Source organism: Hipposideros armiger, unplaced genomic scaffold (assembly GCF_001890085.2).
Source record: "Hipposideros armiger isolate ML-2016 unplaced genomic scaffold, ASM189008v1 scaffold_31, whole genome shotgun sequence".
Lineage (NCBI taxonomy): Eukaryota > Metazoa > Chordata > Mammalia > Chiroptera > Hipposideridae > Hipposideros > Hipposideros armiger.
The window spans coordinates 1,597,932-1,620,223 of NW_017731381.1; the positions used below are offsets into that span (position 1 = coordinate 1,597,932).

The 22,292-nt window shown below is 41.2% G+C and overlaps 1 protein-coding gene across 5 annotated transcripts in view; it reads right to left on the bottom strand.

The window, feature by feature from the left end:
- Positions 1–22,292, bottom strand: part of CHD6 (chromodomain helicase DNA binding protein 6) — a 188,030-nt gene that overhangs the window by 129,767 nt on the left and 35,971 nt on the right. For all 5 annotated transcript variants that reach the window (XM_019637000.1, XM_019636999.1, XM_019636996.1 and 2 more), the window contains one exon: positions 8,749–8,804. In XM_019637000.1, the coding sequence (XP_019492545.1) occupies positions 8,749–8,781 (33 nt within the window). In that variant the 5' untranslated portion in view covers positions 8,782–8,804. The remainder of the gene's footprint in view (positions 1–8,748; positions 8,805–22,292) is intronic.

Below are 22,292 nucleotides of genomic sequence, written 5' to 3' on the forward strand. Positions count from 1 at the left end.
AGCTGCTAACATTTAGGACACGTATCATATGGATATGCTTGGAATTGTGCGAAGCATGTTTCCTGATCTCTAATCTTTACAACAATCCTACAAGGTTAGTGTAAAGATGCCTATTTTTGTAGATGGGAAAATGGAAGATTATTGATGTTAAGTGATGCACCCAAGGCCATACAGCTAGTGAGAGAGGAGCTTGGCTCTGAATCCTCTGGCCAAAAGCTAATGCTTATCTCACTGAGCATTTTATGTCATCCCAGGGAACCGTAACGATCACTGGGCCACCAGGCCAGCATGATTAGACCTGGTTAGACATGTTAAATGTGATGGCATATACAACCACTTTGGGAAAAGGTCAGGTAGTTCTTTGTAAAACTAAACACAGGCCTAACCTGGTGTTCCAGCAATTCTACTCCCAAGAATCAGTCATCTGCTCTACCCCTTCATTTTATAGTAAGATCATCAGTTCAGAGAGATGGAGCAACTTGTCAAGGTTAGAGTCCTAGGGAGTGACAAGAGCTGGGACATCCTAGAGGGAGAAGGGAAACCCAAGAACTGCAGCACCATCAGTTAATGTTGAAAAAAGGGAGGTATCCCCAAAGGCAGATATTAGTAATAAAAAATATACAATTATAATCTCGAATGTCAACAGTCCACCAGGAATGTTTTTAAAAAATTTTTTTTTTAAGGCACCTTGCTGGGCGCTTGGAAAAGATATCTGCTGAGGATTAAAAAATATTTCTTCCATGTGTCTCAAAGGAAGTGGGGGAAGAAGCAAAGAGCCTCTAAATAAAGTCTTTGTTTCAGCTTCTACCAAGAAGGACATTAAATCATCACTTTGAAAATGGCCCCAAAAGGAACAGACAGGAGACGATGGTCCATGGCACCAACAATGTTTGATATTACATTGACAATTTAAATTGAGAGGAACACAAGGATGAAATGAAGAGAAACTGACTGAAAAAATAAGCAATGATGCTAGCTCATCAGCTGCATTGCTAGTAATAAAACCCATTTCTCTGATTCTAAATTATCCATCTACAATTTTCCTGGGGAAGACTCTTACAGATCTGAATCTGGATGAACCGGATTCGGGTCAGCTGTAAAGGATGTAGAACTAATGGAAAGATATGTCCAAGGTCAATGCTTTTCAAACAGAGGTCGAATGACAAACCTGGATGGATCATCTCCCCAAGAATCACTCAAGTACTTCAAAGTCAACATAGACTCTAATTAAGAAAACCACCCATGCTACAACATAGGCAGACCTTGAAAACATTATGCTAAGTGAAAGAAGCCAGACACAAAAGACCACATATTGTGTAATTCCATTGATATGAAATGCCCAGAATAATCAAATCCATAGAGGCAGAAAGCAGGATAGGGGTTGTCAGGGGCTGAGAGCAGAGAAAATGGAGAGCATCTGCTAATGGGCATAAGATTTCTTTTGGGGATGATGAAAAAGTTCTGGAATCAGATAATGGTGATCTTTACACCATCTTGTGTAAAAACCACTGAACTGCTTGCTCACTTTGACAGTGTGGATTTTATGATATAGAAATTATATCTCAACTTTTTAAAATCCAATATAAGGATATACCCAAAATGGTCCTTCCATACGTTGCTGGCAGGAACGTCAATTATTAAAAGCCTTTCTGCAGGGCAGTGTGGCAACAATTGTAAAATTTTAATTGTGGATATGTGTTTTAAATGAAGCAATTTCTTTTAGAACACTAATTAAAGGAACATTTAGGTTCTCCAAAGGTTTTATATATAAGACTATCTGACACAGAATTGCTAATAGAGAAAAAAAACCTAAATAATCCATTTACCTATCTTTAGAAAAATGCTTAAATAGCACGTCCATGATATGGAATAATACTATGCAGCCATTACATTATCACACAAAGTGTTAGCTGACGTTTTAAAAAGTCCACGATATGTTGAAAAGTAAAAAAAAAAAACAAAAAACCTATGATGTAATCCCATTTTTGTTTCTTTTAAATGCTATATCAACACTAGCTTTTAAAAACAGATTTATAACACATACCAAATACTAATAATCATCATTATAACTGGGTGAAAGACCTGTGGGCAACTTTCACTTCTTTTTTTATAACTTTCTGAAAGTTATTATTTGTTTTTACCTGTCTCCAATGACTACAATGAAAGCTTCATGAGGAAGTGCCTTTATGATGTTCCCCTATCTTTGTGGCTCAGTAGAACTCAACCATAGGGTTATTGGATGAAATGACTATTTTCCATTTGAAAAAGAAAAAAGTCTAGAGAATTGTACACGTAAACAAAAATGACAATACATACCTGTGCCTAGAAAAAAAAATGGAAGAAAATGAACAGAACGTTAGTAATCATTTGAGGCTGTGCAAATTTGGTGGTTTGATTTAACACAGACATCTAAATTTTCAATAATGAAAATGTATTACTTTCATGATATTTGTAATGGAAACAAAAATTCACATATATGAAGTAGAAACATTTTAAAGATTTTAAGAATAAACAGGAAAAATTGTTTTGCCCGAAAATTCTTGCTCCTCCAAATCATTAGGATTCGGAATCAAGGCAGAACATGAGAGGCACCAGCACTGCGATGACACGTGACAGCGAAGGGCAAAGGGTGCGCTTTTCCCTTGGGCTGAAAAGCCTCGCCCCCTCCATCCTGGCACCTTCAACCCCATAGCGAGCAAGGCCTAGCCAGCTCTGCCTCAGGGAGGGCTTCGTCCGTATTCATCTTCTCCCGCAGGGAGATAAAAACGTGCTATGTTTGAACTTAACTTGAAATCAAGATATTAGCTAACATCTATTCCATAAAAATGGAAAAGCTTATCTAAATTTGAGACCTTCAGTCTTTTTTTTCCAGTCCAAATAATAAAAGTGAAAATACAAAATACGAATTGCTACTATAAATGAGTCAGTTTGTGGAGAACATTTCAGGTGGCAAAAGTTATTTTCCAGCTAAAAATAGGATTGACTTATTTTTTCACCTTCACTTTCTTCTGAAAGAATGTTTCTTATAGTTACCTGACTATGGGATATGCTAACGGCAGAACATCCCACATGCCCTTGTCTTCATTACACTGCAACTTAACTGGGGCTCATTTATTTGGCAAATACATTTGTGCTGAGTGAGCAAGACCGATGTGAAGAAGGGCAGGAACAAGGACTGTCTGTACAGCTGTGCCTGTGTGCGTGCATGCATATGATGTGTGTGTGTGTGTGTGTGTGTGTGTGTGTGTCCTCTCTTTTTGCCCCCCTGCATTCAGTAATCTAATCCATCTTTACCCTGGAGTCCTGTGCTTTGGGTTTGGGGCGGTAAAGCTATTTTGATCCTGATGTGGCTCCTCATTGAGTCCCAGGGGCTTAGAACCAGGGGGAGGAGAGTTCAGTTTCAGGTTATCTACAGATAAGACATATACAGGTATCTAATAGGTTCTTGGATATACTTTCCAAGACAAATTTCTATAAGAATGAATTAAACTTCCCAGGAAGAATGGATAAAGGGAGAAGAGAAAACAGGACCAAAACCCAAGGAACACTAATATTTCAGATTTCAGGGTCCCCAAGAGAAAGGAGAACTAACAGTGAGAGTGAGAAGCAGCAGTCGTGTCAGTGACATGGGTGGGGGAAAAATGTAAGACAGTGTGGTATCACGATGCCTCAGCACTTCAAGACACAATGATCTTGGGTGTGTCAAATGCTGCCGAGGGGCAGGTAAGGTAAGGACTAAAGAGTAATCAACAGATCTGGAAATGGAATTTTTGCAAAACCCCTCCACTCCCAAGTCCTTGAATGTGTCATTTCTAGTCCCCACCTCTATTTTCACGTTTTTGCATTGAAAATGGGGGGTGGGGGGCAGAGAAGTAGAGTGGTGATGTGTTATTTCTCTTATGATGTTTCAAGAGTCTTAGAAATTTGATGTCTCTAAATCTATAGGCAAAGTCAACCTAAGCTTTGTTCATTCCAGGTAGTAACAAAAACTGGGGGAAGGTACAATAGATTTCATAATTTAGATGCAGACACGGAAGAGTTAGGAGGACAGAGGGAAAACAATGTTTAATAAGTGCCTGTGTTGTTTTTAGAAACTATGAGTTTTATTTCCAAACAACTATGACTTTGGCCAAACCAAAACCTCAAAGTGATTCAATTTCTTAATCTGCCAAAGTAAAATGATGCTTGTGCCACCAACCAAGGCCAGGAGAGGCCTCTTCCACACAATTTTTTTGTGGTATCTTCTAGGCCAAGTAAACGCTCAACACTTATAGACTACTTCCCACCTCTTTATCCCTGGCCCACCTATAATTCTACTGTATTCTTGAGCCACCAGAGCCCCTGAGCCCAGAACTTATGCCAACCTTTGTCCATACCATTGGCATATACAAAGGCCCAGCAAGACCCTGGCCTAGAATTGGAAATACTATATATGTGGATAGGGAATGGTTCTTTTTATGTGTCTCAACCTTTTTGTCATAACTACTCAAGTACCCAAAATTGTTCTGATATTTTTAAAGACAGAATAGGTATCTGTGATGATGATAATAATAGCTGATTTTATTAAGAACTAAGTATTAGGTAGTGTACTGAGTTTTAAAAACGGATTTTGTCATCAAAACGACTCTTAAGAGAAGGTAGGTGTGTTTGGTTCTATTTGTGACTCCATTGTATAGAGCAGAAGCTCAGAGAGGTTGAAAAACTCACCCAAAGTCACACAGCTCATAAGCAGTAGAGCTAAGTGTGAATCCAGGTTTGACTCCCGGTTTCAAAAGCTGCTGCTCTTGACCACTGCACGATACTGCCTCATGTTCCAGATATAGCAAACTTAGAAATAATTAGCAAGAATCTCTAACCACCTCTACTTCATTTCCATCAATCCATTCCTCAATACCACTGGATTTCCCTAACCTTTCCCCAGGCAACTTTCAACTCATTAACTTCCTCTTCTAACCATTTCTTCATAAATCCATTTGTTCCCCAGATCAAAATGAGAGAATACACAAAGAACAAACAACTTAGCAGAACATATAAGAATAAGTAATTTCTAAGACTTTTCAACTTCACCCAGAAGGGTCCCAAGATGAGAGTTAATGAATGAACACTGAACATGGACTTGGCAGATACCAGAAAACCTACCACCGCCACCCCAGGGACACGTTTTGTTAGCAGTGGACACTGTATTTCATTTATCCTCACAAAATGAGCTCCTTAGTCACTAAGTATTATGCAGTTTCCAAAAACTTATCCCAAACTATAGGACTAGTAAAGGAATGGGCTGAGGAGCCAGACAGTGAGTTAATGAGAAAACTATTAACCACATCAAAACGGGAAAGGTCCCTGTGGCACTTCCGCTTTTTTCATAATGCAATACTGTTTTGAGCTAGTTGTCCCCAAGGTGCATCGCAGTTAGGTAAAGGGGGCAACGGTGCAGAGTCACATCTTTCACTGCCACTTTGATGCTATGCCGAAGGCCTAGTCACCAGAGCTTCCTAGACTCCTCTGCTCAGGACAGATGAGGCAATGCTACTGGGTTTTTCTCTCCTAATTACTGAGTCTGGGTTAGCCTCCTGGTCATAGCTCCAAGTTTTAATTCTATTTATATTACCTATTTGTATGGCACTAGTGCTTCTTAACTTAACCCTCCTCTACACTGAAACGTGCACCCAAACCCCTCTTACCCCGTACCATTACAGGTGCCTGCAGATCGTATCACCTGTCATATATCATATACAAGTTTCATAATTTGTACTTCTCTCAGCACCAAGCAAGGAGCTGGGGTGAATAAAAATCAGTATTTCCATATTGTAGGTTTGTTATCACTAACATCAGGATGTGTCCTGTTACAAAGAAGTATTTTCATTTGTGCTATATACATCAGTAGGGCTACAAAGGTTTTCAATGATTAGGTCATATTTTATTTCTCCAGCTAAATTTTTCCACCTAACACTGCTTGGTCATCTTAGGGATTAAAAATATATATATATATTTCTTAGAAGCAGTTTATTTCTTAATAGAGATAAAAGATTATAGTGCCCACCCCCGTGATTCATTTTTAAATGTTTTATTAAAGCCTATTTTCCTTGCAACACTTCTTTAGGCAATACAAAGCTAAACCTTTTGTTCTTGGCATACTTACTCCTGTTAATGCTCTTTCTGGTGAATAAGAAACATGATTATAGATTACTGAGTTTTGATTAACTTGTAAAATCTGTCATCTTAGTTTAATTTACGTTGGTAAGATGCTGGACAGGAAATGGTGAATTTTCAAGATCAGGATGTATTTACATGTCATTTTCTTCAAAGAAAAGGAAAAATGAATTCACAGGAATGAGGGTTTTTAAAGAGCGGACATTTTGCCTGCTGCCACTTCTAACACCTTAGAATTGTGGTAAGAGAAAGGACTGAGTTTGATGGTTCATTTTATTATTATACTGAAAGATTTCCTTGCCACTGACTTACTGAATGTCAAGTACTTGATGAATTGTCTTATTTAATCTTTATCAATACTTTACGAGGCATTTAAATGATAAAAAAATGAGGCTAAACTTGTTCAAAGTTACAAAGCCAACTGGTAGTTTCAATCCCGTTCTGCTGAACCCAAACCCCAAGTTACTTCTAGAACATGGGCCTCTTCTGTCAGGCAACAGACTCTCTACACACATGCTCAGTCCTGAAGCCTGCGGGCTGCTTTAGCACGACTGTAATTTTCTATTTTCATGCTCTGCCACTTGTGGTTCAGTCATCGGTATGGGCTATCACCAGAACTATAAGGGGATCAGGACCAACTCCTCTTGAAAATATCTCCACTTAATTAACCTGCTCCTCTGTCACTGCTAGTATTAACTTTTCAATAAAAGCCCTGCCCTATTCATCAACCTTACTGTGAGGCCTAAAATGAACACCCCTCTAACTGAGACCACGTTAACAGCTGGCTGACACACCAAAGGTCTTAATCTGAACCAGTAAAATTGTGAAAGAAACACGAATTCATCTGGGGATAATTTTGGTAAAGAATGTTTTCATTGAAATAAAAACTTACCTTGAAGAATGTCTTAAAAATTAAACATGGAGAATGTTTCGAGGGTTTGGGGTTGTCTTTAGTAATGTGCTAACAACAGCGTAATACTCCACTAGGTGGCTGTGCTATAATTTAAATAGTCCCCTTTTTGATGGACATGTTGATTCTTTTCCATTTTTGCTATTATAAACAAAGCAGCAATGAAAGCCCTTGTGTACAGTTTTGCACGCCTGTCTAAATATATCCATAGGGTACATTCCTGACAGATGGAACTGCCTTCTCTACAATGTTTGTCTACCAGCTGACAACTCTATAGGGCCAGGATAGGAAGAAATCAGTGTGTAGAACTGGCAGCAGATGAGTCCATCATTTCCCAAAGCAGGTTGTTTTGTTTTGGTTTCACAAGGACCTATCCACTGGGGACAGACCAGAGGGTAGTGTTTGTAACTAAATCCCTGAGTCGCCCTTTATCTGACTGGTCAGTGCTCCCTCCCTAGGAGCAGAGTGGAGAAGAGAGTGACTGGTCCCACCCAACCTATTGGCACAAGGGCCCGGTGCAGGGAAGGGCTTCAGATCTCCTTGGTTACCAGGCTATCATTCAAGTCTGTAAAGAAAAACCAGCCCACCAGAGGCATCCTGTTTCTAACAGAGGCAGGTCCCCATCTCACCTTCCTGAGCCACCCTGGGTGGGGGTCTCTGGGTTCTTTTGCTATGTAACCACCTGGGGCACAGGAGGACCCGCTAAGGAAAAAGGTCCTGGCAGAACAGGTCCCACAGCCAAATGGTTTTACCAATTCCCCTCTCCTTCAAGAAACCAAATGCCAAACATCCTTCCAATTAGTTCATGATTTTCTCTAGGAAGAAACTTCCGAGGTTCATTATAAATAAGAATTTTATAAGTGAGAATGTTTTAAGTTTAATCAAATATCCAAAGTGATAAATATATGTCATAAAAATTTATCGCATCTCTCTTTATAAAAACTTGGAAAGCTGCTTCAAGGGAGGAAAACCTCTTCTGCACAGCTAATTTTTCAACATTCTAATTCACAGTTTTCATCACATTATTCCTATATGTAATCTCTATGTGGAGTTGGCCTGAGCCTAAGTAAAAACCCATGTATTAAGTCATTCATAACAGAGCTCTCGGTTACCACATGGAGAATGGGAAACAGGATCACTACCAGAGGCTAAGACATGAGCCATTACTGCCAGCATCTCCTCTCGTTAAAAAGGCACCAGTGTGGGCTGGCCGAGGGGCTCAGCTGGTTAAGAGCACAAGCACTGAGCAACAGGGTTGCCGGTTCAATTCCCACATGGGCCAGTGAGCTGCGCCCAAGTTGAGCTGCCGCTGAGCTGCCAACAGGTGGCAGGATGGCTCAGCTGCTGAGAGCACATGCTCCTAACAACAAGGTTGCTGGTTCAACTCCTGTATGGGATGGTGGGCTATGCCCACCCACAACTAAGATTGAACACAGCACCTTGAGCTGAGCTGCTGACGGTCAGCCGGATGGCAACTGGACTTGAAGCTGAGCTAGCTTCACCCTCCACAATTAAGACTAAAGGACAACAACTCGGCTGTTCCCCTTCCCCAATTCCCCAACACTGCTCCCCTTCCCCAATTCCCCAGTAAAAAAAAAAAAAAATCTAAAAAAATATTCTTTTTTAATTTTTAAAAAGCACCAGTGCATGCTGGGTGCATTCACTTAAAAAGGTATGTGATCACTTACCTGCTTCTCTTTCTTCTGTATTTTCATTATCATCAATTGAAGGAAGTTATTTATTTCTGTAAAACAGAAAAAAAGGGCAAAGATTACAGTAAAATCCAAAATAAAACATTTTAGATTATCTCAGGATTAACTGTGACAGATGAGGCAAACACAGAATAAAGGATTATTTCCACAGAGCATTTACAATCTGTGGTGTTCTAGCCCAAGGACCCCCAGATCCCTAAGGATAGCCCTGACCCTACTTAACCCTATCCCAAACTCATTTATTGCTCCAGATGGGGCAGAGTAAAAAAGATACTGTCTTTGTAGATGAAATGTTATAAAAGATGCTGGCATATTAAATTACAAAGGAAACTGAAAGAGGATCGAAAAATAATGGCATGGCTATACTGAGAGAAATGGAGGAGAGGGGATGAAAATAAGCTAAGCCTCATTTCTTTTGGAAGAAAATCGGTAGTAATGTCTGCAATTGATAAAGCAAGAAATGGAAATATACACAATGAAAAAGAGAGCTAAAGCAGTTAAAAGTAGTTCTCTTGAAAAAGTGAGAGGGGAGTTGGTGTGAGGTAGGACAAGTCGCTCCTGTATTTCATCATATGCTCTCCTGTTATGTGATGTTTCAAACCACGTGTATATATTACTTGACAAAATAAATTCCTTTCCGATATTTCATGACTTTTTAAATGACTGGTTTTATGCTACCCAGGACTTAAGCCCATTTCCAACCCAACCACAACGCCCTTGATGCCAGCAAACTTTGGCTCTCATAAAGGACTTCGAAGCACCACAATAATAAGAACACAGCAATTGGCGTTGGAGGTCTTAGAAGTGCACCGGGGCATTCTGGAACAGAAAGAACTCTAGTCTAGAAACCTGTAACTTGGGGGCTGCATGAATCACTAACCAGTAAATGCTGCCTCGAGTCTGAAGCTCTCACTCTCCTCTTAGACAGTCAACGGACGGATCTCCAAAGCTCAGCTGCCAGGTCTAGCCCAGGCACAGACACCGCCTGATGTATCACTGACTTTGATTTTGTGGGCATCCCACAGCACTACAGAGGACCACTCCGAGGAAACCATCACAAAAGTGCATAACTATCCTTGTGTTCATAATTATTTCTTTTATCCAGAGGAATGAGATGTGTAGGCAGTAAGCAGAACTTTAAGATTAAAGTGAGATGATTCCATTTTCTAAGTTAGTTCATGGTGTGCTGGATGCAAACCGAGAAAAATGAAGGACTTGTGATTTTAATCATCCTTGAGGCCTCAATTACAGTTTATCTGTTTAATGTCTAACAAGTCAGGGTCTTTTTCCTCCAAGAGTAAGAGGCATTTTCTATTGTGTTGTAGGAAAAATCATGACATATTTTTTCTATGTTTTTCGTTGCAAACATGCGTCATGACTTTTCCGACAACCCAAGAGTATAAAGAACAAGTAGAATGCAGTAGAGACACCACAAAACACCATTTCCAATGAAGTATGACAAACCAGCATGCAATCAGCAGGGCCACCAAACGGCCAGGGCTGGGGGAAAGCAGGTCCAGTTTACCGTTGCTAACGGCACTTTGAATTGTCTCAAGCTTTCTAAAGAGCACTCAGGCAATGTGCCACTGGATCTGTCCACGGCTGCGGTCCCCCTATCTGCTGCCAGTTCCACTTGAGGAACACATCCCATGGTCATAAGACAGGAGGAAATGAACCTGAGCCTTAGAGGGAGCTCAGGGCCGAGGCAGGGTGAGATGTGAAAACGCCTATTCCAGCAGAGCTTGGAGATCAGCCCGCAGGCCCATGGTGATCACACACACCCACCACTCCTTGGGCCCGTGTCATCACAGGGCCTGAGGAGATCAGAGAAGGCAGATGAACACAGGCTGGGAAGGTGAGGGAAGAGATGGGGCTGACTCACATATGGCCTGAATTTGATTCCTCGGCAAAGAGAAAAGGGCTGGAGGAACAGAAAAATCAAATCTCCCCCAATTTGTTCACATGCAAGGTATTGCCACCTGCCCCTTCTGCGACATTCATGCCGCAATGATAATGCCACCCCATTCCCTGAGGTGTGTGTGTGTGTGTGTGTGTGTGTGTGTGTGTGTGTTCCAAGTGAGTGGGAGTGGTGTTACTCTAAGAATAAACGGCTTCAGCTCACTGAAAGCAATCTCAGCAAACCTCATGTTATTATTGGGCCATCATTTATACCACCCCAATGGATTGTCACACACCAGCATCTGCCAGCCCACAGGAGAACAGAGGTCATCAACAACATCAATAGGTGTTCAATAGGCATCTACTGACTTTGATTTCTCCAAGTAGTACCTAATAATTTACAAAGCACTCTCTTAAATTACCTCCACTTTTTTTTTTACCTCTTTTATGGCGCACATTTAAAAAACACAAAACTGCATAATCTTTTTGTGAGGCTCAATTTTATGTAGCAGGGATGGATGAATAGACGCGCCCTAAAGCACGTACGTCTGCACAATACTGGAAATGGTTTCCCAGCCTCCGCTGCTGCGTTGCCATCGCTCAAAAGTTGTGATTAAATCTTTTTGGCTCAATAAAGAACAAATTAAACAGTAATTTCAGCATCCCACAACTTAATTAGAAACATAATACAGACATATTCTGAAACGCCTAACTGTGTGGGCAAACCAGGAAATTTGTCAGCAGGGGAAAAAAATGTGTACAACTTCTGAATTATATGAAACCAGGTGGGACTCCTGATCCCCTCACTGCATGCATTTCTGTGCTTATGTATGAACACGGCATCTAATTACCTTTCCAAGAAGATAAACTGCAAATAATGTAAAGAGCAAACAATATAAAAATCCCCATTCCTTCTTACACCAATCCACCTAACCATGCTTCCGTTACAAAAAATGGGTGCCAGGTTTCAATAAGAACATTTTGAAAGTTATTTCTATTACTATCTGTCTCTCCAGTTAAAATTCTGCAACAGTGTCTGAGCCATTTCCAAGTTCCTTAGTGCTGTTATGGACACTGAAAAAGAATAAAACATCAGGTACACACTATTCCACCATTCATTCACACACACCATCTATATTTACTTTACCTTGAGAATTCTGCCATCCTAACAATCCCGGCTCAGTCCAAGGGGTCTATGTTACTATAAAAGTGTGTGTCTATGCACACACAGACAAGTGCACAAACAGCAGACTGCTATCACGGTCCCTTATATTCAGAGACAGCAGAAGACACAGCTGATGGCAGGAAGGGCAGGGGGTTTTGCTGTTAACAGGCCCCTGTCCCTTCCATTCTAACAGGCCAAATGGGACAGAGTATGTGGGAAGCAACTTTAAAAGTCAAACACGCCTCAAATTTTCCAGTGAGCATGTATTATTATAACCTATTTATGCTCACTCTTAACTTCAAGGTTGGTTCCTAAGAACCACTCTAACAGCAGCAGACACAAACAAGGCAACCCCACCTTGTTCCAAGGTGGGGAATTTAGAAGGAAACGGGAAGGGATATGAGGAATGTAACTCATTTGGAAAGCGTTCCTCAAGAAGGCAGAGAGGTGTTGGGGAACACTACCTTCCTTAAATCCCCCTCCAACCAACCACCTCTTACCAAGACTCTTGAAAAACATTCTTGACCACAGACGGAGCATGCAATGGGCGATATATCCCTCCACTTCTCACTTCTCCACCCCACCTTACCGCCTTTCACAACCTGGACAAATTCATTTGTGTCTTTTGATAGGCTTGGAGCATTCTACAGGAGGATAACAGCAAGGGTTTAAAGCCGAAAAGCAGAGTGCAAATCCAAGCTCTAACACTGACTAGCAGGTAAAACCTCTTCCAGACTTGTTTCCTCGTCTGTAAAATGGTGACAATCACTACCTCGTAGGTAGAGTTTTAGAACTAAAAGGGATGCGAATCTACAGTGCCTGTCACATGGTGAACACTGGCCACATGGCAGCCATTCGTGTGGCCTGTCCCTATGGGCTCCCCTCTGTCAGAGGAAGATGGCCCTCTCTCGAGGGTAACTAACCCTCCCAATGGGACTCGGGATCCAGCCTCCCCCACTTCTCAGCCCCCTCAGACTCTGGGTTACTTTGCAGTTTAAGCTTTCCTCATCAGTGATGCCTTCCCTAACCCCCCAAAAGAAAACACGCCTTCTCCCCTCCATCCCCACCCCGCTCCTATCCTCTTATCCTAATTTAGTTTTCTTCTGGCACTTGTAACGACTTGGCATTATATGATGTCTAGCTGATTATAAATTCATGGCCTATGAGACACATAAATGTAAGCTTTGTTTCGCTCCCTGAGTCTGCAATGGCACTGGGCTCGTAACTAGTGCTCAACAAACATTTGTTGAATGAAGAATCATTCCTCTCCTAAGTTATTAATAAACCTCTGTCTACAGCTCTTTTCTCCTCAACAAAGAAGCAGGTTCAGCTCTATCTTAAAATAGTAGCTGTACTAACAAATCCCCCACATACCTGAATTTTCACTTCCTCCCATATTACTTCTCTAAAGCTGTTCTTACCAATGACTCCTTAGCTGCCAAATCCAGTGGGCATTTTTAGGCCTTATTCTGCCTTCCTCGCAGCATTTTAAACTATAGGCCACTTCCTTCTCTTAAAATTCTCACCTCACTGGTTTCTCAGGGGCCATTCTCTCCTGCTTTTCCTCTGATTGCCGGCTTCCAAAGCTCAGCCTCCTCGCTAAGCTCCTCCTTATTAGAAGGCCTACCCCTTAAATGTCAGTGTCCTCTGGGTTCAATAGTCTTAATACCACAAGGGCTCCCTGAATTCTCTCCTCAGTTCCCAAGCTTCATCTTCCTACGCCATGACCACTGCACATTTCCAAAGCCGAGTCCTCCTCCTGACCTCCGAGTGGGCAGGGGCAACTGCATCCGGCCAGCTCCAATTAGGTACTCCAGATTCCACAAACACCCCACAACTCCTCCAAACTCCAACTCAGTACTGCCTTCATGCACATACACAACCTGCTCCTGTGTCCCCCACAGAGGCCAATGCCCCGCGAATGTCACCCTGCCCAGAATGCGGTCTCCTTACCGCTTTCCTCTCTCCCCCCTTAGCTCCTTTACGATTCCTGAACCCCTTATTTCCTACCCAGTCCACTTCTTCAGCTTATTCCCATATAATTGTCTTTTTTTTTTAACCTGAAATAGCCTCTACTTTTTATGCCGTCCCTAATCCCACTACTCTCAATGCACCAAGAGTACATTTTCCTCAAGTATAAACAAAATCAGATTGTATCTCTATAGTGTCTTCAGAAAAAAATACGAATTCCACAAACCACAGAGCCCTGCCTCAGTGATCTGGCCTCGGGGTCCTTGTCTGCTGCTCTGACATCACCTGCCACCATCCACCCAACTATGCTGAGCACTTGCAGGCTAGGAAACCAGCCCTGCTCACTCCGGTTTTAGTCAGGCTATGCCTCCAGCTTGGAAATTCTTCCTGTCCTTCCTCCCCAGTCTCTTAGTCTTCAAAACTCAGCTGTGGTGCCATGTTCTCCAAGATGCTGTATTCGACTTCCCTAAACTGAGAAATTATCTTGTGAGAAGCACCGGAGTAGCTTCATCACCAGGATACACCATCTTTTCCCCTTGCGTGCCACCAGCTTTTAGGTGCCTGAGCACCCTCTGGGAAGGAAGTGTGTTCTGCAGTATTGCGCTCAGGGCCTGATGTGTGGACTCTTACACGATTGTCTATGGAATCAGTGAGTGAATAAGTGGGAACACCATGTTGACAGAAAAGGCTCTGAGCTCCCACTTTCTGCATCATAACTGGTGGCCTCTAGCTTTTTTTCCTTTCTTGTTTATTCCGTTTTTCCAGTCCAATCAAATTTGTCAGCATTCTTCATTCAGACTTTTTCAAACTTAGCTTAAATTCATTATAAAGCCAAAAAATACATATATTTCCCGACTCTATTCCTCCCATTCCTGATTCATTCTTCCCAAAGGTAATCATTTTACCTTTAGCTGTTCCTTCTGCTTTCCTCAATATTTCTAAAAAAGATGCTATACAGTTATTTTTTCCCCATTTTAAACATTATTCTATTGGTTTCTTCCTATGCAACAGGAGTTGGCAAGTATTTTTATTATAAGCCAGATAATAGTTTAGGCTCTGTGGGCCATATGGTCTGTGTTGCAACTATTCAGTTCTGCCTCTGTAGCACAAAAACAGTCATAGACAATATGCAAATAAGTCTGGCTGTGTTCCAATAAATCTTTATTTATAAAAACAGGTCGCCTCCTGCCATAAAGGGTGAACTGTTATCATCCCAATATAGTTATTATCACCATTAATTATTAAATGAATATTCAATTCACAGCTAAGCCATGAACTATACTGTGCTAAAAATCTTTTTTTGGGGGTAATTTTTCCCCTAAAAATAGTAAGTGCCTCATTTCAAAATTCGTTTTGTCTTCTATGAACCAATAACTTATCTCAAAATGCTCCCCCCAAACCATAAAACTCATCTCAATCTAAGTTCAGTTTTTATTCCTTGCATCGGCAAATCTGGAGTCTTATTCTCTCCAATCTGCTTCAAAGCTACCTTCCTAAAACTTCTCATCGCCAAGCTCTTAGAGAGTCATTCCCTTTGTCCCTCTCAAGAGCGGACTGCTATGTATATTTTCTCTAGGTTAACTCTCATTTTGGTGAATCACAATGTCCATTAACTCTCTAGAAAATGAACGAGAGGTTAAGTTTTTGAGATCTTCATGTGTGAATATGTTTCTCTTCTACGTTGATGGTCTGGTCTGGTGGGTAGCAAATTACAGACCGGAGATTGATTTTTCCTCAGAATTCTGAGAGCATTGCGTCATCATCCTGTTCCTTCCACTACCTGTTAAGGAATCGGAACCATTCCAATCCCTCATCGTTTGTGTATAACCTCGCCTTCCTTCTCAGAAAGCTTTTAGGATCATCTTCTCACGATGATGAGCCTTGGGGCTATTTTCATCCATGAGACTGGGCATCTGGTTTCACAATCCAGAAACTCTTGCTTCAGTTCTAAGAAATCTTCTTGTATTATTTCTTCAGAATTCCCTCCCTCTTATTTTCTTTTTATGGAACTCCTATTACTGTATTTAAAGGATGGCCCTTCTGGGCTGTACCTCTAATTTTCTCTCATTAAAAACATGTTTTTATCTCTTCATGTTCTATTTTCTGGGAGGCTTCCCAAACTTTACCTTCCAGCCCTTCTTTATTTTTATTACTAACATTTTTAGTATTCAATAATTTATTTTTTTTGTACTCTGATGTTTTATTTTTTTAGTCTAAGCTCATGCCAACCAACAATGGAAGGGCATTCGACTAACAAATGGCCACTCCTTTCTCTTAAAGAAGACCCTATGATCTAGTGAACACATTTCTGCACAACTAGAATATTCAAGATGGGGTGAGAAAATGCTTCTGTAATAATTTTAAGGGTTTCCTGTATTTTCAATGCTCTGGATGAGAAGTTTTATTGTCTATTAAAGGTAGCACAGCACAAAAATACATTGAGGATGGACACAGACACAGGCACAGACACACACACACACACACAAATGAATTCTTTTTGGTGCCTGGAAGTTTTCTTTGGAACGTAGAGAATTGTAAATTACATCAACTTCTGTGAAAGTTACCTTTTGTGTATAGTTTAGGCTAGAGGAAAATCTGCATAGGTTGATCTTTGAAGCTATCTACTACAGGGTAGAGATAACACACATGCCACACCGCCTTAATCTCATGACTACATGTCAAAGGCATTTACATCTGTAAGACTAACAGGGCCATGAGAACAGGCACCTATCTATCTTGACTACTATTATATATCTAATTCCTAGCACAGTATTTGATAAATGAATAAATTCAATATATTAATATTACATATGGATTTATTAATTGGGGGGGTCAAAAGAGAAGAATCATACTGGTATAAGGGAAATATAGCATGCTTAGGCTGAAAACCCTTCTCTCCAAAAATGTAGATGCCTAAATTGAAATAGCTGCCAAATATTACTAGTAAAAAGGCACAGAATGGTCAACTTCCAAACTGAGCCACAGCTCTTTGCTGGCTGGAAAGTACATACCGCCACTGACATAAACTTCAGATACTATGCTTCTCAAAAGAAAAGTGTTTTAAACATTTAATGTATTACAGTAAAAGCTTTGTTACCCTGTACATGGGTAATGCAAGCCAAAAGGCAAATCAAGAGTGCTGATTTTAATCCCTGTCTTTGAGAAGACATAATCAGCAGTTACGAGTAGTCACAACCTTCTAGGAAACGGCTGTTACTGGATCAAGAGTTTTAGAACAGTCCATTTGAGAGGCTTCCTATTGGTCAACTGTGTTACCAACAAGGCTTTTATTAACTGAATCTCCTCTGGTTATTCAAGCTAATTACTATTGACTTCAGCCAAGGTCTTGTGTTGCTATATTTCCTTATTATAATCTGTTGTGTCTGAGGTGGTATAAAGGTGTAAACCAAGGAAGTTCTCTTTTCACCGACTAGAAAAATTTCAGCAGTGCTGCAGTCACAGAATAGAACTGAATGGACCCCTGAGATCACAAAGCCAAACACTTTGATTTTAATGATGAATGAGACACATTTGCAAAATACAGTAGGAAAAATATAAACTTCAAATCCCAGCTCATCTTTTCAATCAGAGAAAATCATTTAAAACTCATCTGAGGGCCGGCTGAGTGGCTCAGTTGGTTAAGAGCTCGCTCAAGAGTTTGAGCTCTGAGCAACAGCGGTTCGAGTCCAGCCCGAGCTGAGCAGTCGCTGAACTGCCAACAGGTAGCAGGATGGCTCAGCTTAAAAAAAAAAAACACAAAAAAAACCAAAAAACTCCTCATCTGGTGATAAAAATCAACTTGCTTGATAAGAAGCACTATTAAGGACAGTAGTAGAAGCAAGTGGCCAGGCACGACCAGAGCTATCAAAGATCACTTCGTAAAGTAAAACCGGGCTGTGCTTTTTTTAAATTGTCATTAGACCCTACGCCTTAATGTCAACTGACCCAGATCAGGGATGCTCACAGCTGTGAACACAGGATTGAGGAAACCCATCTCCTGACAGCCAAGCCCACTCAAGGTTCAGAGCCCTGGAAATTCAAGGTATAACCTGATGTGGGAAGACAAAGGGTTTTACAAATGACACTCCACGTTCAGTCTCATGGGGTCTCACCAGTAACACAAGCCTTTCTGACTCGTTCCACTTTAATGCCATCTGTGGAGGAAGAGTAATGCCTGTAGCAGACTTGGGAGTGACAATATCTAGATTCTGAACACACAGGTAGTATGATTTGATTTGTACCATTTATTTCATCTCCCTGGGTCTCAGTTTCTTCATTTGAAGAACAGGGACATGGTTAAGGGCTCGCTCAAGAGTTTGAGCTCTGAGCAACAGCGGTTCGAGTCCTGGCCCGAGCTGAGCAGCCATTGAGCTGCCAACAGGTGGCAGGATGGTTCAGAAAAAAAAAAAAAAAAAAAAGAACAGGGACAAAACCATCTTTGGGGAGAGTTCTGTTCTGGACAGGCTAAGTTTGAAGGGACAGCCAACACTGAGACAGAGTGAAGGCAAGGAACTCAAAGCTCAGGCAATACAATCCTTTCATCTTAAGATAAGGAAATGAAGAGTCAGAGCTGTCTGGTTGCCCAAAGGCTCACAGTTATTCAGAAGTACAAGAATTAGATTTCCTGGCTTCCAATCCAGCCCTCGTAACACTACATCAAGTTGCCTTGTAGGCAAATGAAAACAGCACAAGGTGAGGGGTCAGGATATGGAGATGTTCTATTGGGACACTCAGAGAGTGGGCAGAGGTTAAAAAGATATTCCTTCTGTAGATAAATTATAACAATCTAGAAAAAGAAAGAAAACAAAGCCCATGTGACAAAAAAAAAAAAAAAAGAAAAGCGGACTGTAGCAAAGGATGGCTTTGACCCATCCATGGGGTGAACGGGAAGCAACTAAAACAACTATCATTCATTTGGACCTTTAAGGCACATTTTAGACAAGATGGATGGACCTTCAGATAAGATTACACACGAGAACAAAATATACAAATTATTCATATGATAAACATAGATGAAACCTTTAGGGAATGTAACTGCAAGTAATTCTGTTTCAATTCTTTACTTTCATAAAGCCTTCCATTTAAATTCTGAATTGTTAAAACAAAATTGTTTTGGAGCAATTTTAGTACAGAACAGTCTGTCTGATATTTATCCAAGACAGCAGGAAACAAAGTAAACACATTAACAGAATCATAAATACAGACAATACTCGCGTTTTTACTTTGGGATAAATAATAAAAATCACATATTTATGGTCATCCAGGCTCCACACTCTATTCTACAGGAAACAGAAGAGCCAGCCCAAGTGCTACAATCCGAAAACATCGTATCAACTAAATTTGTGGAATGCCTAGCACTAAAAAGTAGGCTTTCCCCCTCTTTCTACAACTCTGTTTTGTTAAAGTAAAACAAAATCTCAAGGTTTTTTCCAAAGTGTTTTTTCCCATTGTTTAAAGACAAGACAAATAATGGATTCTGAATCTGACACAAATTTCTTTCCATTCAAGTTTTAAGGTGAAATCCCGGATCCTAATTCCACATCGGACATTAAATCGCCTGCTAAGAACCCAGGAAGATGCTGCACCCTGATGGATTCCAGTCGTTTCAGTCGCCTACAAGCGGTTCAACTATGACCCCTCCCGCACTTTCCTTAGGGTCCAGGGGTTTTTGTTTAATAGAAATTGAGAAGGATGTTTTTAAAGCTCTGGATTTTTAAAGGTTGAAGCGGCTCTTAATCCTCTCCCACACTTAACTCCCCCTCTGTGAAACCTAAAAGGGAGAGTGCTGTGACAAATGCAGAGGAATACAGAAAGCAAGATGCGGCACGAGGAGATGTGACCGAGCCACGTGGAAGTTCTTGCAGAAGCAGCACAGATAGCACGGGCTGAACGGGGAGGAGGGTGCCTGGCAACAGGAGTCTCTGGTGGATACAATGCCCTGGCTCTCCAAACCTGGTTTCCGGCACTAAGAGTCGAAACTGCAGGCAACAAGCAACATACTCAAGAGGCCACCTTAGGCCAATTTAAGCCAATGGACAAAAATCTGTTAACACCATCTACACTACGTGCGGTCCATCCAACGTGCCTACAAATTGCTATTTTAATTTATTAGCAAAAAACGTATTGTGAAAACTACTGACTTCTAACACGTACATAACTACTTAATTAGGAGTAAGACTCAGCAGGTTTTCAGATTGGCATGTGGCACTATTTTAGAAGGATTGGGGTGACAGGTGACACAACTCATGGCCAGAACGAGCAGAACCACAAAGCCTGTTTGTTTATTTGGTAAGGAGTATCAATTCTCAGATCAAAAGACAACTATTTTGAAATGTAAAGTTAACTTCTTAAAACCCACCATCTCCCACTTATATTACATTATATTGATACGGCCCGTCCCAATGGTCCCTTCCATCATCAGCACAAGCACTGACAACCAGCTGTAGTGATGGGATTCAAGGCTGTCCTAGATGATACAGATGACCAGTTTGGGGGACAGCAACTTTCCAAATTGCCGCTCCGAAATACATACACGTGTGCAAGGCGCTTCATACCTTCCATCACAGGCACCCTTTCCTGAAGATGCTCCACGTGCAAATGAAGCCCTTTATTGCTGGCCCAGTATAAACCCAGACCAGTAATAACATGAAGTAAGTAAGTCAGGAAACTCTCCTTAGCCTGCTTGTGAAATCCAAGTATCAGTTCTTAAAGGGTCAAAAGAATCCTAAAGGAATTGGTGACAAAGCTGCATGTCACAGACGAGTATAATAAAGGCAGCCCCCCAACAGAGAGGACAAAATTATAACCCTCCAGAGGACCAAGAGACTGCATCAGATTCACCTTCGGGTCCCCTATGTCGTAGGACAGGACCTACAGTAAGTAGTCAATACCCATATACTGGTAGGGTGAGGACATGGATTAAATCTATAAATGAAAGGACCCCCTTGCTAGTTTCACCACTCACACTATTTTCTTCCCTCCACTCTCAAATGACTTAAGGGTCAAAAAATAAAAGAAAACAAGTTCTGCAAGGGAATCATTCCAGGTTCTCAGCTTCTGTGTTATGCAGTTGTGCTAAGCCTTGCTCTGGCCCAAGCCTCTCCAGATACCAAAGGACCACCCGCTACTCAAAGCTCAAGAACAATCTCATATCCTACATATGTGGAGATAGCAAGCTCTGTACATGAAAGTAGGAAATTCCAAGCCTATTACTATTAGTCACTTTAACAACGACTGGACTCGAAACAGATGGCGCCACTTTAAAATTCACCCTAAATTCCATCCACAGTATAATGGCAGTTTCTTTGTGACCTTTGCTTTGTGGGACTACAACTCCTGTCTAGATTCCATATCCATCTCCCAGATCCAGGTTCAAAGGCCAACTTGGTGGATTCCTTAGATTCTGCACCCAGAGTTACCTGCTTCTGAACAAACCACAGTACTGCGCTGCCTCTGCTCACAGCTTGTGAAAGCCACACACTGAGTCTCTCCTATCACCACCAAGTCCTGAACCAATCCCACAGTTCCCATTATGATTAACCCCTGCATTGCGGGCTCCCAAATCTCTGAGCCAGGAGGAAAGGAGTCTGCTGATTTATCAGCTGCTATAAGAAGGGTACATCATGACAAAGATAAAAGCAAAGATAATGCTTACAGAGAAGAGCGGTAATATTTTATTTTGACTATGACAAAAAAACAACAACTTTATAAGCTGCTGTTCAAAGATGCGGTGAGAAGAACGGCAACAAAAGGAAGGGTAAGGTACTCTACAGAAGGCCTCGGGAGTAACAATTTGATCCCAAATGAAAAGTATTCTGACAATTAGTATTTTGCTGAATGAATTAGATACCTGTTTTCTGACATTAAGTTGCACAGCCCTCAAACAGGTTTTAAAAAAAATAACTAAAGGTTGAGATAGCATGGACCATTTTGTATTTCCCCTATTCTAGACTGACTATTGTTTTTAAGTTTTACCTTTGGAATCAGGCTGTACCGCATTTTAACTTGTATTGAAGTAAAATGTGCATTAAGAAAAAGTATAGGGCTGGCCGAGTGGCGTGTTGGTTAAGAGTTGGCTTGGGATATCAGCTCTGAGCAGCAGGGTCCTGGTTCGGATCCCACATGAGGGCCAGTGACGCTGCGCCCTCTACAGCTAAGATGGTGAACAACAGCTCGACCTGGAGCTGGGCTGCCGTGAGTCACTGGCGACAGTGTAGGCTGCAGCTCCTACAATCCAATGGCCGGGAGCGACTGCCTCACCCGGGAAGAGCACAATGATGATACCAACATGGGCCAGTGAAGCAACATCCTCCACAACTAGACTGAAGAACAAAAGGACAGCAACTTGTCTGTTCCCCTTTCCCGATTACCCAGTAAAATCTTAAAAATAAATAAAATAAATAAAAATTTAAAAAAACAGTTGGGAAAGACAAGGATGCCATCCATCAAGCACTGCTCTGAACATTCTAGAGATATGGGGATAAAT